This window comes from Raphanus sativus, chromosome 5 (genome assembly GCF_000801105.2).
Source record: "Raphanus sativus cultivar WK10039 chromosome 5, ASM80110v3, whole genome shotgun sequence".
NCBI classification, from domain to species: Eukaryota; Viridiplantae; Streptophyta; class Magnoliopsida; order Brassicales; family Brassicaceae; genus Raphanus; species Raphanus sativus.
In genome coordinates this window covers 2,488,836-2,506,716 of record NC_079515.1, presented here as the reverse complement: position 1 = coordinate 2,506,716, position 17,881 = coordinate 2,488,836, and the positions used below count along the sequence as shown (strand labels likewise).

At 37.0% G+C, this 17,881-nt stretch overlaps 4 protein-coding genes across 4 annotated transcripts; all 4 read right to left on the bottom strand.

The window, feature by feature from the left end:
* Positions 1-1,437: 1,437 nt before the first annotated feature.
* On the bottom strand, positions 1,438-3,770 carry LOC108860940 (probable pectinesterase/pectinesterase inhibitor 23). Its single transcript, XM_018634779.2, has 3 exons — positions 3,031-3,770; positions 2,470-2,856; positions 1,438-2,126 (listed from the first exon to the last, which is right to left on the bottom strand). The coding sequence occupies exons 1-3, from the start codon at positions 3,659-3,661 to the stop codon at positions 1,438-1,440; spliced, it is 1,707 nt and encodes a 568-aa protein (XP_018490281.2). The 5' UTR covers positions 3,662-3,770.
* Positions 3,771-7,639: 3,869 nt separating this feature from the next.
* On the bottom strand, positions 7,640-11,584 carry LOC108857925 (probable acyl-CoA dehydrogenase IBR3). Its single transcript, XM_018631932.2, has 15 exons — positions 11,390-11,584; positions 11,180-11,314; positions 10,952-11,092; positions 10,732-10,863; positions 10,476-10,661; positions 10,310-10,387; positions 9,999-10,217; positions 9,449-9,808; positions 9,197-9,379; positions 8,961-9,103; positions 8,807-8,891; positions 8,516-8,725; positions 8,266-8,418; positions 8,084-8,188; positions 7,640-8,004 (listed from the first exon to the last, which is right to left on the bottom strand). Exons 1-15 carry the CDS (start codon positions 11,522-11,524, stop codon positions 7,810-7,812), a joined length of 2,460 nt encoding a protein of 819 aa, XP_018487434.2. The 5' UTR covers positions 11,525-11,584; the 3' UTR covers positions 7,640-7,809.
* Positions 11,585-12,621: 1,037 nt separating this feature from the next.
* LOC108862752 (uncharacterized) lies at positions 12,622-13,416 on the bottom strand. The gene has a single exon (XM_018636986.2). The coding sequence runs from the start codon at positions 13,322-13,324 to the stop codon at positions 12,767-12,769; it is 558 nt and encodes a 185-aa protein (XP_018492488.1). The 5' UTR covers positions 13,325-13,416; the 3' UTR covers positions 12,622-12,766.
* Positions 13,417-14,303: 887 nt separating this feature from the next.
* On the bottom strand, positions 14,304-16,111 carry LOC108862751 (protein DEHYDRATION-INDUCED 19 homolog 4). Its single transcript, XM_018636985.2, has 5 exons — positions 15,829-16,111; positions 15,568-15,725; positions 15,109-15,186; positions 14,729-14,988; positions 14,304-14,644 (listed from the first exon to the last, which is right to left on the bottom strand). The coding sequence occupies exons 1-5, from the start codon at positions 15,917-15,919 to the stop codon at positions 14,539-14,541; spliced, it is 693 nt and encodes a 230-aa protein (XP_018492487.1). The 5' UTR covers positions 15,920-16,111; the 3' UTR covers positions 14,304-14,538.
* Between the last annotated feature and the right edge of the window lie 1,770 nt (positions 16,112-17,881).

The window sequence follows — 17,881 nt, the reverse complement described above, 5'->3', positions numbered from 1 at the left end:
ACTATTTTTTTCCTGTACCTGATAGTGAATTGAAGGAGAGAAAAAGTGAGAAAAAGAGAGATAAAGTAAATCGTGGTGGTTTCTCTCTGGCCGACGGCGGTGGGTTCCTTCAGACACGTCGTCGGTCGGGATATACTGGCGTTATGGTGATAGTCTTCTCGGTGTGATTCCCTTTTGTCTCCATCGGTGCACTGTCTCCTTGGTGGTCGGTCGGTTTAGCTTCCGTCGTCGCTCCTATTTCGTTAAAGGGGATCGGTCGGCTTTAGATCCCGCGTCGCTATACCTTCGGTTGACGGCGGCTTAGTTTCTCTTCTTTTGTTTTTTCTCTAGTCTAGTTTGTGTGCTCATCGATCTGCGGTTCTTATCTGTGCGGTTTGGATGAGACTTCGGCTTTGGTCGACTGTAGCTCTCCGACGGTTTTTCGAGGAGCAGAGGATGAGGGTGATGGATGGTTGATGGAATTGTAGTCGGAAGAGTAGTGAGTCTCTCTGATGGTAAGCGAAGTGTAGAGCGGTCGGGCTCTGGGAAGAGCCTACGATGATGATAGGAATTCGGAGGAGTGGTGCATTCGGGGGCAGCACTCTGTGTGCTCCTAGAGTTTTTGGTCTTGGCCTTTTGGGCTTGATTTTTGGTTAGGGCTGTGTTGCCTTTTAGTATATGGGCCTTGTATGTTTGTTGTATGATGGGCTTTGCCTTTTCTTTAATAAAATTATTGACGAAAAAAAAATACTATTCTTTTCCTGTATATACGTTTAATTAAAAAGGAATTGACCGATGGATTTGCTCTGATATTTTACTAAAATTGTGTCTACCACCAAAAACACAAATCTTAATCAAATCCATTTTTTGTTTTTGACACGATACAATAAAATATAAATAAAATACATATTCTTATAACACATATTCAAATATTTAACAAAAAAATTATTCATAAGTGAGAGATGTCGAGAAAGCTTTCACAAAATAAGGCGTAACAAATATAACCTATGTATAAACATGTAATATTTAGACATTAATCAACAATCATGACTTTACTTCTGCTAAATGCTTCAGAAGCAAGAGATATATACATCACTTTTGTTATTGATGGTGATATGATTCGTCGTACGTGTACAAAGTTCTTACCTGAGAGATTGATCACATCATTTGTCTTCATCACTCAAGTTTTCTCACGCTGGATTATATTTTCATCAACAAGATTTATTTTGTTTCCATGCATATGATAAATAAGTGTTACGGTTGGCCGGCATTTATACATGCAATCGATGATTCGAATCTCATTGTTTGGTAATGTCTACATACCAGTTATGTCTAATCACTCAGCTTAACTATATATCACTCACAAGATCCAAAACTCACGATGAATTTAGCTAATATTCTTCACACAATTTTAGAAGAATTCATTTAAAATAAAATCATTTACAAATTGTAAAACTCCTACATGTTCGCGGTGTACGGAACTTGCGTTTGTGGGATCCACGAATCACCTACTAAAAACCTACCCCCAGTATACAACAAAGCCTCTTCGGGGCTTAATATCTTAACACCGGGCCAGTTAACTCTAAGGGTCTGATTCGATCCAGGCCCAGCATTCAAATGCTCAGCGTAGTACAACGTCTTGAGCGCGAAGTCACCATTCCAAGGAAGCCACCCAGCGGGATCGATCACGTCATCGATCATCGTCTCCATGATGATCGTCCTCGAGAACTCTTTCCACGGTCTTCCTAGATACGCCTTGTTCTCAGACTTAACCGGAATGTACGCCGGCTCTCCCATTATATGACAGTGATGTAGCACTAGTCCCGTCGATTCACGGACGTCGCTCCGTCCCTGAGCAGTGACCATACACGACTGACCTCCTTTAGGTTTTCGGACGACGATCTTGCAGTTCTGGAGGATGCACTTCGCGTCGCCGAAGATGAAATCCACTGTCCCGGAGACTGTGCAGTCACGGTAGAATTGCCGTTGAGAGTGGACGTATAAGGTGTCTTGGTAACCGTCGATTTGACAGCTGTAGAACACGGCGTAATCCGCCGAGACTCTCAAGGCCACCGCCTGTCCTCCTTCTGGTCCTGCCGTGTTCTCGATCCCGATGTTCTTTGCTGTGAAGTGCTCCCCTTCTATTGCTGCCAAAACACATAAAATGTGGAATTGTCTTTTAACGTTACATCATATTTAAATAAATGTTGTCACTAGGGCATGATCTGAGATTCAGGGGGTTCCAAACATTCTTTATAAAAAAAAATCCCTAATCTGGAGACTTATTTCTATATAAGAACTTTTAAAAAAAAATTGGGTACAATGACTAATGTTTCATTTAGTTATGTCCAGATCCAGCCATGTTGTCACGTGATTCATATAGTTCATTTAATTTTCTCAGACAAAATATTTTGTGGTCACATGTTGTTTTTGTAGTTGTTCTTGTAGTGACAATCATTTTTTTCTAACATTGGAAAGTTGGAAACTCACTCAGGGTGGATGTGAGGAACGTCTTAACTTTTCCAATACCAAAATTGAGGCTGCCGGTGATTTTGGTCTTGTTTGGTCCATCACCGACGAAAGTGACGTAGGCCATTTTCTTTGTGACCTTGACTCTCTCCTTGTATATACCTTCTTTGATGTGGATGATGAATGGCATTCTGTTGTTTCTAGGAACAACTTTAAGAGCATCGGCGATGGTCTTGAAATGGCCACTTCCGTCTTGAGCCACCGCAACATTAGCCCTCACTGGTGGTGGCCCTCCTCCTTTTGGTTCTCCTGCCATGAGCCTCCGTGCATGTGGTCCAACCCATGTTGGAATAGCATCTTCTGTATACAAAAGCTTTCTCGCGTACTTTGCAAGAGCTCCGGTTAGTCCTGTCATCATCAAGACTCAGCATTATGGATTCATTGTTTTGAGGACCGGTTTTAAAATTTTAGAGGCTATATAGAACAATTTATAAAAAAATTCAATTATTTTTTTCAATTTATATAAATTTTAATTTAAATTTTTTGGGGGTTATACGTCAATGTTTGACTTGAAAAAGATACCTGTGATGTTGGAATTTGGGAGAATTTTGGGAAGGTCAGTAGTCATGGCGAGGCTATTGCTGCTAAGCTCTCTTGATGTTTTGAAGATGTTAAGCATGTCACGCATAAGATTAGACTTAGTCTCATCGAAGGTATCCATACAGGTCTGCTGGAATGCGATAGAGCCACTTAGCCAAACCCTAAGATCCTCAACATAGAGTTCAACCTGAGTAACTGAGAACTCACGATCAACACATTTTTTCAGATCATCAATAGCGTCAATCATTAGCCTCTCACAGAGCTGGAAAGCGCCTTTCGCTCCTGGGTCTTTGTCAGCCTCGGGTTTAACATCTTCAGAGGCTTTCTTGAGGTTGTCGTTGATGGATTTGATAGTGGCATTGAAGCTGAGCTTGATGAGTTCGAGAGGCTCGGTTGAATTGGGAGAGGCGTCCATTAGGCTTTTGACGCAGGCTTCTTTGAAGTCAGTAGGTGCACAAACTGCTCTAACCGCTTTGGTGGTTGTCCGAATCTGGTTTTCATTGGGAGTGTGTTTAGATGTTACGACAGCTACAGAGACAACCATGATGACTAGCAAACCTGAGACACTACCGGCGATGAGGCATTTCTTTTTCTTGTCACCATCAACTGTCATTTCTTTGTGGTTTTCTTTTTACACAAATCTAGTTTTCAATTTTTCTCTTTTCTTCTAATTTTCCTAATGTGTTTTTTTTTCTTACATGTTAGAAATGGAGCAGACGAGGCCTGCAACTGTGGCTATAAGGCCTCTTTGGTGTTTTAGTATTTACAAATCTTTAAACAAATGGATAGAAAAATCTTTGATGGGGTTAAATATAGAGATGAGTTGTAATGCTATTTTTGGGGTTTAAGGAAAGAAGAACATGAGGCTATGTTACATTGTCTGTCTTTAGGAATATTGTAATTGTTTCCCACAAGTTTGTGGTTCTTCTCTCCGTCTAAAACGTTTGGTTTCCCGCTTTTACCATAACTCTATGAATAGTGGTCTTGAGTTTGTGGTATGAAATGAAATTATGTTAAATGTGATCTTCACAATCCTCTTAAAGAAATCTGTGTGACTCTAATGATTCTTACTGAATGAGGAATTGATTTAGATATCAGAGACTAAAGAGCAGCTGCGACAAGGCACGAGAGGAATCTCACAATGCATTATCATTACCAGGTATGAAACAGATTAGAAGATCCTGTATAAATTTGTGTCCGTGTGTTTTTTGTTGTTCATGTATATGTGTCGTATCTTTAAGCGCCTTTGTTGAACTTTTGAGTACTATAGCAAATGATCATATGGTTTAATTCATAAATTTCAGTGATGTCTCTCTCCCTTTATATTTTTAATTCATAAATTTTACAGAAAAAAAGATGCAACACTACTCTAAACTTACAACATTAACAGTAAATAATCGTTTTTGGGTGGGACAAACACAAACTAAACTCTAAACCTGCCTGATGATGTTGATCCGTTATAGAATCTCCTGTAGCAGAGATTTCATTTTATTTAAGTTCAAGCCTCATATTATTCATCCTCATAGAACATTCACATGCTTTACCACTTTTTTAGTTGAAACTGAAGCTTTTTTCTTCGTTTTGGAGTCTAACCAAATGGAATTTATTTAACATAATCATAATTTATTTTAAGAGAATTCTAATTTGACTTGCAAATATATTATGATGGATCAAACTGTGCTGCAAAGAAATCAACACAGTTTATTTGAATTGAATTACAGCAATTTGTTCCACAATTTTTTCAACACAATTTATTATGTTGAACAAATTGTTGTTATTCAATCAATGATATTAAAATTCTCTTATAATAAAGAGAAAATTGGTTAAATAAGATATTTAGAACTTTGGGTTTGTCCTAATAGAATTTTTTGATCTTTTAGACTATTTTTGATATGTTTTACTCTTTTGTAATAAAAATAATAAATTAAAATTTTAAAATATATAAAAAATGAAAACGATTAGAAACATAAATATGATTGTAGTCTTACTTTCTAATAAAAATAGTGTCATTTAATTTTATATCCTATCTGAGAAACATAAATATGAAAACTACCATAAACATAAGTATATATGACTATTTATGTTATATCTACTTCGTTTAGAATCAGATACAAAATATTATACACTGATTTATCTTTGATATATAACACAAACAAAATTTTCTTCTATATTATATCTTAGCTATAATTCTTTCATTTATACTCTAACAAGATATCGTTCGTCTACATAAAGTTTGATCGATTATAACTTCTAAAATTAAATATACATTTTACCTTACCTTGTTTGTGTGATAACCTGATCAAGCAATTATCTAATGCTGCGCGTAAGGAAGAATAGAATTTTCACCCACTATGCAATGTACTACTCTAAGTAAGATATATATTATAGCTAAACCACGAAAATATGAGAACTTCCACATTTCAGTTAATATTTTTACTAAATCTACATAAAATCTACTATAAATCTCACACAATATCTTCTCTTCTATGTTTTTCTCTCTTATAAAGTTTGTGATCGATTTGAAAACCAACAAGAGAAAAAGGCCTATTTTGAAATTACGAGGAAGTATGAAATGCACAGTTGAAAGTTTTGGTTTAATTCGAGAAGTCTTTTCTTTACATGAAGAAACTATGAGGCTAAAATGAAATACATCAGAAGCTTAAAAGATCTAATGGGAGAAAAAAAAAAGAGAAAGTCCACCATTGTTGCTCGAGTTTACTCTGTGATGATGGCAACTGAAGATCCGGCGGCGACTGAAGATCCGGGGACAAATGAGATGTTCCAGTCTTGATGTAAAGAGACTTCGTGGTGGCTGAGCAACTTTCATGGAAGTTCATAGCGAAGTAACAAGAGGGCTTATCGAAGAAGATGGTCAGGTGGCTGGTTTACCGTGTTTTTGCCATTTTCTAATTCATATTATTTTACTTAACAAAATTATATTAAGAAAACAATTAACAAATGTTATATATTCTAAATAAATTTAATTTAGATTAATTTAATCGAATAATGTATTAATATTCATTAAAATTCTAATGAGACAAAATATTAGATTAAGTTTTAGAGGGACAAATTCAAGTTCTAAATGTCCTATTTTTTCAATTTTCTCAATAATAAATCAATTCTAATTTGAATTGAAATACATTTTGATAGATTCTAATTTGAATTGCAAATAAATCAAATGATATTATGTTGAACAAATTGTTGTTATTCAATCAATGATATTAGAATCTTCTTAACAAGTTGAGATTTATTTAACATAATCATAATTTATTTTAAGAGAATTATAATCTATTGTATGAGGATTCTAATTTAAATTGCAAGGATTATGTTAAATAAATCAAATAATATTATGTTAAACAAATTGTTGAATTACAAATATATTTTGATGGATTGAAAAAATACATTTAAATCATTGATTCAATAACAACAATTTGTTCAACATAATATCATTTGATTTATTTAACAGAATCATAATTTATTTTAAGAGGATTCTAATTTGAATTGTAATTCCGAATTTATGAACAATATTATCATAGAAACACCACTAATATACAAGATGAAAACGATATTTTATATTATTATTATGAAAAAAAAAACTAAATAGATGAATTTGATCAATGTAATGCAAAGTTTGGTCAAAGGATGAAAGTTATTTTCTAGATTTGATCAATTAACAATGAAAAAAACAATACGTTAACTTTATAAACAAAATGGGGATGTTGACTTCGTAACTAAAATTTGTTCATATATTTTCTAGATACAGAAAATCTGATTGGAAATGAGAAATCTTTCCAATAGATAAGTGTTCTTTCGTATTTCAGAAAAAAAAATGAATATTCTTTCATCGTTAAAATATTTTTTATTGAGTTTTGATTGTAATAGAAACTGTTTATAGATCAAAAAAATATAGGTTAAAGACAACGACTGCGAGGTTGGACATCGACGGCGAGACTAGATGAAAACAACGTGGCAGTTTTTATGGAGAGATTATCAAAAAGAGAAAGAAAAGTTTGATGGAGGAAAAAAAAAGATAAAACACTATTGTTATTTTGTTCATTAATGAAAGTGGTATTTGTGAAAATATTCCTAAAATGATGGTAAAATTGAATTGTGATATCAAATAAAGTGTATTTGTAAAATTTCTCCTAAATATTAACTCATATATTTTACACATAAAATAGAATATAAATTTGTTCCAAAGGATTTCAAGTCAAATAAATTGTCAAATTTTATCAAACATGAATAACACAAGATCTTAATTGCAAATTCATTTAAATACAAGAACCAACAATCCTACATTTTATAACTTTTAACAAAAAAAAGAGATTTTAAATACAATTAACCAATATAAAATATTTAAAATCAATCATTGAATAACACTATATTATAAAATCAAAAGAATTAACTTTAAATCCACTGCTCTTTTTTTTTCTGAGCCCACTGCTCTTTGTAAATTCTATTGTGGTTACTCTCTCCATCTAAAACGTTTGGTCTATGGCGTTTATGATGTTCTTAAAATTTGTGGGATATTACGTTTTCTTCTGTGATCTTGTTATAAAGATTAGAGAGAAAAAGAAGCTGGGACGAGGCATAAAAAGAATCTCACAATGCATTATCATCATCATCAACAAGTGTGAAACAGATGAGAAGATCATGTATAAAACTTATTCAGGTTTACCATACTGCAAAAGATCCCAACAACAGCTTTATTTATCATGTATAAATAATACAAAAGGCAAATATGATTCTCTCTGGGGGGGTTTAAAGCTTTGAAGCTCTCTGTAACTCTAACTTGCCAATGGTCCCAAGATGAACCTCGTCAGGTCCATCAGCAATCCTGAGCGTTCTAGCCGTGGCCCAGAGATGCGCCAAAACTGTATCCGAGCACACACCAGCTGCTCCATGAACTTGAATAGCCGTGTCTAGTACCTTCAACGCCATGTTTGGAGCTGCAACCTGAAAAAAAACCAAAATTGTTTTTTGCTTCACCAACTTCTACTTTGGTTACAAATATAAAACATCTTTTTCTTTTTACCTTGGCCATCGCGAGAATCCCTCGAGCTTTTTTGTTTCCAAACTTATCGAGATGATCAGCAGCTTCTAGAACTAACAATCTGGTTCCTTCCAGCTCTACTCGCAACTGTATCCATCATAATGCAAAGCACTCATAAGACGCCATATAAGTGATTAAAGAACACAAGTGTTGTTTTTTTTTACCTTTGCAAGATCAGAGACAAAAGAACCGTGCTGCGCTATGAACATACCAAAAGTCTTCCTACTAAGAGCTCTTTGAGCCATTAGCTCCATCCCACGCTCTGCTGCACCTATTAATCTCATGCAATGGTGCAATCTTCCAGGGCCTAACCTTCCCTGATGATATCACCAAACAATGACAACATCAGAATAAAATATAAATCCTACCCCTGTGTCTCTCCCTCTCCTTTTGTAGTATTATTATTATTATTACCTGAGCAATCTCGAAGCCTCGGCCTTCTCCTAGGAGAATATTCTTCGCCGGGACAACCACATTCTCAAAAGAAATCTCAGCGTGTCCATGAGGCGCGTCGTCGAAACCAAACACCGTGAGAGGTCTCTTCACGTGTATACCTGGAGTCCGCATGTCCACTAGTATCATAGACTGTTGCTTATGTTTTGGAGCGTTGAAATCAGTTTTTCCCTGTGAATAATAATATAACAAATACGTTTTGTGAATTGATATACTTTCTGAGAGAGACAAAGAGAGAGGCAGAGAACTAACCATGAGTATAAGCACTCTGCACCTGGGATCCATTGCTCCACTTGTCCACCATTTTGTTCCATTGATCACATATGAATCACCTTGTCTATATATTAAGCAAACTTAATTAGCTATAAGTACACCAACATAAGAATCAAAAGAAAAAATCTCTAACCTTGTAATGGAGCACTCAATATTGGTTGCATCAGAAGATGCAACTTGTGGCTCAGTCATAGCAAATCCGGAACGAATCTTTCCTTCAAGCAGCGGAATAAGCCATTCAGAAATCTGTTCTCTGTTTCCATACCGAAGTATCACCTACAAAGATAGTAATGAATACAAAAACCAATAAGCAATGAGACAACTTCTAGACAGGTTAAACAGAATCATGCATTGTTTTTTTTTTATTACCTCCATGTTTCCAGTATCAGGTGCACCACAGTTGAAAACCTGAGGAGCCCAAACTGAACGACCCATGATCTCACAAAGGTAACCATACTCCAGGTTCGTGAGACCCTCTCCAAACAATTGATCAAAAGATTGTTTATTCTCAATAGCTGCTAGTTCTCTTCTAGCTCTAGCAGCACTATCCACCTGAAAAGAACCGAACTCTCACTCAGGGTTAAAAACAAAGTACACATATGAAGAGAAACTATTACTTACAGGAATGAATAAGTTCCATAGGCCTTGTCTCTTCGCCTCCTCCTTTAACCTTTCCTCCTCGGGGTGAACGGTCCAACGCTTATCTGACTGAGCAAGTTTGGAGAACTCTTTCTCCATCGGGTAGATGTGAGTTTCCATAAACTTGATCAACCTCTGTCTTAACTCCAACACTTTTCTGTTGGGAACGGATCTCCCGCTTGCATCCACAAGGCTTTCATACGATGGGCTCACATCTCTTTTACCAGATGGAGGGTGCGGAGGAAGAACATTCTCCCGTGCGATATAACCCAAGGCACACTCCACAAGCTCATTGGCTTGAGCCCCTGTGTTCCGGGCACGTTCACCTGCAGAAGCATTCCCCTGCATGTCCAAAAACCAACGTTGATGACATTTGTATCTTTTTCTTGAATTATACCGGCACCACCACAGAAGTGATCCAGACTAGTCACGTGGCAACACGTGTCTGTCCTCTGGTGATGCCGAAATGTTAATTCCCCAGTGGCCGGTATAATTGTATCTTACAATAAAATAAAATTTACAGGATTAATACCATTAACCATCTGCTGTACACGCCCGTGTAGATTGAAGCAGCTCGAAACAAAGAGAAGGCTACGTAGAACTTCCAGTTTGCAGAAGGCCATGGTTTCCCCACTGCAGAACAGTATTCTAAGAGAAACTCTGGCATCGAAAGTAATCCTTCTGGAAGTCCGGTAGTCTCAAGACCATCACCCACATGCTCCTTATCAAGCTGAACATTCACAATGTAATGCTGCCACCAACCAACCAACACCATATTACTTTATATATATCAGAGAAGGAAGCAAATAATTAAAAACGCTTTGTGGAATTAGATCATATTACCATACAGCTGTATGCAACATCACACATTTGGTTCCCAAGCGTGGACAGTTCCCAGTCAAGTATTCCAATAACTCGATCCTGCCAGCTTAAGGAGTTAAGGTCTCCAAAGACTATCCAAAGGATCTCATTAAAAAAAAAGAGCTTAAGAGAGAGAGTCATCAGATACCTCAGAAGGATGAAACACTAGATTGTCAATGCGGAAGTCTCCGTGTACAAGTCCTGATGTGGCCCCTGTTGAATCTTCCGTGGGTATGCTTTTGCGTAACCAATCCACAAGCTCAAACATCTTTGGATTCCTTTCGGGTTTGCCTTCGCTTGTCGAAGCCAAATACTGTTTGAACCATCTATCTATCTGAAAATTTAGATATCTAATCAATTCAAATCATCTAGTTAGAACAACCAGTCTGAACTAATCCACTGACCTGTCTTTGGCAGTAGTTGGCTCGCCGGCCATATTTGGCAAGACCAATCGCATCCACATCAGCAGAATGAAGAGAAGCTAAGGCTTTGGCGGTTGCACGATAGATAGCACTCCTTCTCCCCGGTGCTACATTCTAATTTCAAAACCAAATGAAACACACACACACATGTCACATCTAAAGCAAGACACTCACATAAGAGTTTATGTGAGATCGATCTTACAGGCAACTTGGGATCAATGAAGATTCTTCCTTCCATAAACTCCATGATGTAAAAAGCAGTCCCAATCACAGTGGGGTCAGTGCACAAGCAAAAGACTTTAGGAACAGGGACCTGTGTATGCTCACCAAGAGCCTTAAGCACCTAACAATAACCAAAAAAAGCATCCACCTTTTATGTGACCAAAAAAAAACAACACTTAAAGTAAAAGATTTGATTTTTTTGATTTACCTGAAACTCTCTATCAACAGCGTGAGCAGATTGCAAGAGCTTCCCAGGAGGCTTCTTCCTCAGAACGTAGCGTTTCGTGGAGCTCCCCGAGCCGACAGCGATCAGAAACGTCGGATTCGATTGCCCGTGTCCGAACTGCAAGAGGGGGAAACAAAAAATAATCAGATAAAGCTTCGATATTTGGGCAGGGCGGAGAGAACCGAGTAAAACCTGTGAGATGGTGAACTGAGATGGGTTGGTCGGAAAACCGGAGACGTTGTCGGCGGCGTAACGGAACAAGGCATCGTGATCGAACAGATGAGCTGATTGGACACGTGTCACCAGATCACCGGTGCTACTCCCCATTTGTCTAGCTCTCTCTCTCTCTCTGTGATCCTCAAGTTGCAGCAACAAATCAAAAGAGATTTTCAAAACTATTTTTTGAAAGTCGCAAAACCTTACACCTTTGGATAATTTAAATTTAATTTATTTTTTAAAACAATTAAAGAGATTTGAATTTATGACGAAAGAAGCAAAAATAATAATTAAAATATTCAGAGCAGAGTCAGCACAGTTGTAATATAATACTACTTTTAGAGATCATGTTCAGAAGAAGAGATCCTAAAATACATTTAAGTATTTAACTGATATAAGATGATTGACAACTCATATCGTGTTTGATCAGGTGTTCTTATCTTTAGGTTGTACTCAGAAAGACGTATCTTCTTCTTTTTGATAACAAAATATAAAGAAGCTTTTTGAGATAACTTTGATCCGTGAACAACAAGAATGTTTTGAACAGACAAAAAGTTTCTTTTTTTATAAAGAAGAGACTTTCCTCTTTTGTCAGTTTGATTCTTCGTTGCTCTGAGAATGCTTATAATGGTTTTGGTTCAGTCATTTGAATGGCTTCAAGGAGTTGTTCTATCTGAATTTTTTTCTTTTGTAGAAATATATTGGTGTCTAGGTTTGGAACTTAATGACCTTTTGCTTGATACTTAATCCAAGAGTTGTGTGATTCTTCAGGATTGCTTGGTGTCCTCTTGGTGCTACCAGATGCCTATCTTGATAGCAAGTATGGTACTGTTTTTGGATTGTCATTTGACTGATTGGGATATTGTGAGAGATATACCAATTTTGCTCTGCTGATGTTCAGGTGACTTGTACATTGAAGGAGAGGTCACACCCAGGACCCCACACTATAGGTTCAATGAACAGCACCAGGCCTAGGTGACTAGGTCTAGGCAGGTGGAGAGAAGAAGAGAGCCAACATCACAGAACTGGAACCAAAATCAACCACCATCACCCATGGGTCATCAAGCTTTGGAAAATTAGACAAAGCAGCAGTGCTTAATAATATATAAACCCTAGTTATTATCTTACATGAACAAGCATATGCATCTGTAATGCAGTTGCTTTATGACTTATCCAGTGTCATCATTCATCACTCTAAGCAGAAGAGAGAATTCAAGGTAGATTGCAAACGAAATGAAATATATATGTACAATGTCTATAAATATATATACACACAAGAGATCATTAGATGGAACTGAAGCTGTGATTATAAGAATTTTCCGACACATGACTGCAACCTAACCACGAATTTTTTCAGCAGACAGGAGACAGTGACAAATTCAACTTCTCCCTTTCACCATCCGTCACGATCGTCATTATCCTCTTGAACGCAAAATGCACACAATTCGACAACGCAATCCAGCAAATCACTTCGTACACGAACTCCATCGCCGGATCCGACCAAGAAGACGATGATGACTCATCCCAATTTCCACCACCTCCACCACCACCACCGTAGTTCCATCCCTTTCCACCGCCATCATTCCCACCGCCAAACCCAAACGGACCGTCGTAACCACCCCCTTCTAATAAAAACCGACCGGAATCTCCTCCGTCTTCCGAATCGCCGCCGTATGAAACGCGCTTCGTGCGCCTCCTTTTGCGGATCCTGCGGATCGTCTTGTAAGAGCTGGATCTAACCGGCGAATTAGCGATCGCATCGACGGGGAAGATAACCGCCGACTGGTCGACGAGGGAATCGGCGGCGGCGAACGAAATGTGATTAGCTAAATCCCACCGGTTGAGAAGAAGAAGAGAGCTCCCAAACGCTACGCCTTGCTTGGCCGTGATCAGAGAGAGCTCCATCGTCATCTGCGCAAATCAATCCCACGGCCACGACGACCTTTGTTTCCTCAAGATCCACGAAAACATTTCGGGTTTGTTAAATATCGAGGAACCTGATTCGGATCCGAGGGAGGCGGGTTGATTGGACACGTAACTGGTTTTGCGTGTTGAATACAAAGGCCACGTGTCTTGGAAAAAAAAAAAACGTGCTAATGAGGCCCAATCGAAAGACCCAATATCTGGGCTCTATTACTCATGTTTGGCCCATACTCTATGTTGAATCCACTATGCTTCCCTGTGTTGTATATCTCAACTCAAACACGTAATGGGCTGATGAGAAACTCATGTAGCGCTTGTAATAGTGAGGTTCGTTATAGAATATGTCATGTACTTTTTTTTTCTTTTAATGATGCAGTAATGTCATGACCTATTGGACATGACTACAAACACATGGATCCTGGTGTTCCAAATATTATAAGAGGATTTTGAAGATATGTGCTTATCTCATATTGAATGAATAGACGGGACGCATTAGCAAAAAAACCATAGACTATATTTTCCCTCATATAAATCAGATTCAGTAAGACGGAAATGTTTCCGGAGAATCAATTCGTCTGGCCACCACTTGATCTATAGCTTAGACGGACATCTTATCTGACGAAAAAAATAATAAAAAAGATGTATAAATGATTTTGTAACATAAAAAATGTAACATGAGTTCAAATGTAACATGAGTTCATGCGAGTTTGCCTGCCGATGAACTCTGCCTCTGGTGTTGTTTCTTGGCAATGCTCCTACGTTTATGGAGGATCTTCTAGGTCTGTAACACCTGAATGCTTTCGGTAGAGCTATAACATAAAAGAAACCACATTGTCTAGGATTCGATTCATTCAATCAAATTCCTTCTTCTTTTTTTTGCATATCGTGAGAAGAGAAGTCTGTACAGGTTCATCTACTTCATTCATGTGTATTCCAAAAATTCCTGCAAACTATATAATCTCTTGACTTTTCACAAAACGTGTTAAATGTTTTTATTCGAATCTATGAATGTCTCAATGAAAAGAAAGTACAGTACTTTGTTTCCGTTTATAAACATTATAAGGTGGTAGTTCGATGACAATAACATATGGATTTAACTCTGCCTCCCCCTCCTTAACTTACAAGCTCTAACAATTTTTAACCTCACAAGATTGCTCACTTTCTCATAAAATCACCCACAACAAAAGGCGAGTAGGCTTTCATTAGTAATCCTCACCAAGCATGGTTGACAAGAACAAACCTCTCACAAACTCGCTCTTCTTCGCCTTCTCTCGATCTTCCCCTGAAAGTGGAGCTTCTCGAACGTCTCTGCACACGTCAAAGCCAAAGACCAAGTGAGAAAACAAGCCTTCTTGCCTGCTTTCTTGGGGACAAAAGGGTCAATAGAGATACCTTTTGAGAGATTCCTTTTGCGAGAGTTTCGTTGTAGCCGAGGCTCCTTCTGTAACAGGTGCAGCGGATTTGTTTGCAGCTGACGGATTAAACATAAAGGAAGAGAGCAACGGATCAGAATCTATATTGGTAGAAGAAGTGTAACTCGAGGATCCACCGAGAAGAGACTGTAAGTTAGCTTCCCGGAGCTCTTTCTTCAAGGCGAGATAAGCAGAGCTGTATCCACCACCACCTTTTCTCAACCTTCTCCTTCGCTGCACGTAGAATCTCTCTCTAGTCAAGGTTATTAAACAAAACTCCACTCTAGTAAATTAATTTACCACAGATAATTTTGTAATAAATAAAAGGATTAAAAACATCTAAAATTTTGAAAAGGATATCTTGAAAAAGTTGGCATGTTGTGTAGTGATATGGCCGACGATATCTAATCCCACCCTCTTTGTGCATACAGGACAGACCTGAGATTAAAAAATAAAAAAAGAAAAAAAAAATTCAATGCCAGGTTTAATAGAAGCAACCGGATCATGAAAGATCACTACTTTACCGATTACCACCAGCTAATGAAGAATACTCAATTTTAACGAAACATTCCAAGAATTGGATCATTTCATAAGGCTGATAAATGAGACCTCATCTGATAAGAAGAAACAAAAAGGTAGGCAGAACATTTCTCAATTTTCAAGAACTTTCTAAAAAAAAAAGAAACGAAAAATTGTAACAATCTGAACAAAAGGTAAAAAGCTAAGACCTGAACCAAAAACCTAAGAATCAGACAAATCCTGTATCAGAAAAAAAAAAAGAGGGAAACATTTTTTAAAGAATGTTTAATTTAATTTTACCCCGTTCTTGGCCTCGACAGGATGCTCTTCGTCAATGTGACAGCAGAGCCCGACGATGTCGAAGACTTCGGCGCAAAACGGGCAGATGAACTCCGATTTTAAATCGTCTTCTCCTTCCAGATCCTCGTACCCTCCTCCTCCTGCACCTATATACAGATCTTCCCCCCCAAACACAAAATTCAACGGATCAATCTCATGACGAGGGACTAATAATAATAAAACGTGATTCCTATGAATAAAAAAAGCACGTGGGAAACTAACCTGATCGGGATTGTTGACATCGTCGAGAAGCAGAAGAAGAAGAGGATGAGAAAACGGAAGGACAATTGATCCATGATGAATTGGAATCCATTTTCCTCTGCTTCTTACAGGATTTTTTTTTTTATAAAAAAGATGAATTGAGATGAACGGAGATGTGATCGAACGAAACCCTAGAAGTACGGGAGAGAGAGAAAGAAGAGAAGGGGAAGAACAATGGAAGGAGATGGAGAGAGAGAGTGGAAGTGAGAGACTTATTACCGAACTACGAGTTCTAACAACATAATAGTTACCTGTTATACCCTCTGATTTTTATTATTATTTACGAGTTTTACCCCGTTTAATAACAGTCGTTCACGCGGTTTGGTTTGGGATTGGACCGAACGTAAGAAAAGGTGGTTTCGCTGTATCTATATGCTTCACACGTGTGGCGTTGGTCTACCACAAATTCTTGTCTGAAGGAATAAAGAAACTGCCACATTTTTATAACTGCGTAAAGTTTAGAAAACAACTGCTACAATGATTAAGTGATATCCAGTTGACAAAAAAAAAGTTTAATTGATTAGTGATTGATTTTTGTTTTATTGGATAAATCATGTTTCTGTACCATCTCCAATATAAGATTTCATTTTTTTCAAAAAAAAGTAAAAAAAAATAGAATAAAACTGATTCAACTTTATTTTATTTTTCACTCTAGAGATGCACTTATAATACTTAGGTCCATTCTGCTGTGACGAATTGCGTCAGTTTATCAAATTGTTTCATTCTATTTTGTAAAAAGTACTATTAAATTATATTGAAATGAATAATTAGAAATAATTATTTTGAAAAGACTGTGTTAAACCAAATCATATTGAGAATGAAACATAATTTTCATTGGTATATATATTATAAATTAATTTACTCATTTGATTAAATTTATATTAAAATTTTGTAATGTAGAGTTGCTGTTGTAAAACTTTTAGTATGTATAAAAGTTGGTAATGTAGACTCATGTCTAATTGTTCGATGGAAGGTCCGAAGGAGGATAGCTGACTTGAGAAAATCGGATTATTGTAATAGATGATGCGCGGATTCATGTACCAATTATTCTTTTACTATGATTTAAAATCCGAGTGCGACATGAGTCATCTCCAAACTAGCTGTAAGGAAAAGGAATATAATAAAAGAAGTTGCATGTGAGGGAAGGGGATAAAGTGGTGGCAATACTCATCAACTTCTTTATAAAACAAACAAGGAAGAATCTGATTTACATTTTGGCAGCCAACACATATAGATCTTTGTCTCCCTTTGCCTTTGTTGTTTTGTTAGATTCTCTCTTCCTTTCGTTTTCAAAGTTTCAAATTACTTCAACCCATTTCACATTATATAAGATCAATAATAGTAAACATTCAAAAGCAAAATTCAATTTTGTCTGTGTCACTTGTGCAAATTTAGAAGACTTTTTTCTTAAATGCAATTAAATTTCATTGCTATTTTTGTTACATGATGATGACACGGATCCTTTTGCATCAATATAGGGTGCCGACTTCCACTGGGCCTATTGTTGGCTATCGCAACTATCCTGTGTAATTGTATTAAAAGACCTTTCACTTAGTTCCAAAACTCGTCCAGCTAGATCCCACGTATCAACTATCTATTCAAACCGAGGAGCTAGAATGAAATCCCGAGTCAGTTCCCTTTTCTACTTGAATCTACTTTTCAAAATACAGCAAGAAAAAACTTATTCTCAGTAGTTTTGTAATCCTTTGGAACAAAGACATGTTTAGAATGTGCAGCGCAACAAAACGTACTAATAGGTTAGAGTTTTGAATAAATACCCAAATTAATTGTCCAAGGTGGTAGAGTTTGAAAGTTTACTTCAAATGATGCAATAGTATTAGTATCGATCATATTCATAGGTTCTCGTAGTGATACAATATCACTCTGCGTTTAGATCATCTATTACTCCATCTAAGTTGATAATTTTAACCGATGAGATGATGAATGAATGCATTCAATCAATCAAGTTTTGAAAGGGAGAGTAGAATTACTAAAGGTATGTACTTAAGTTTTT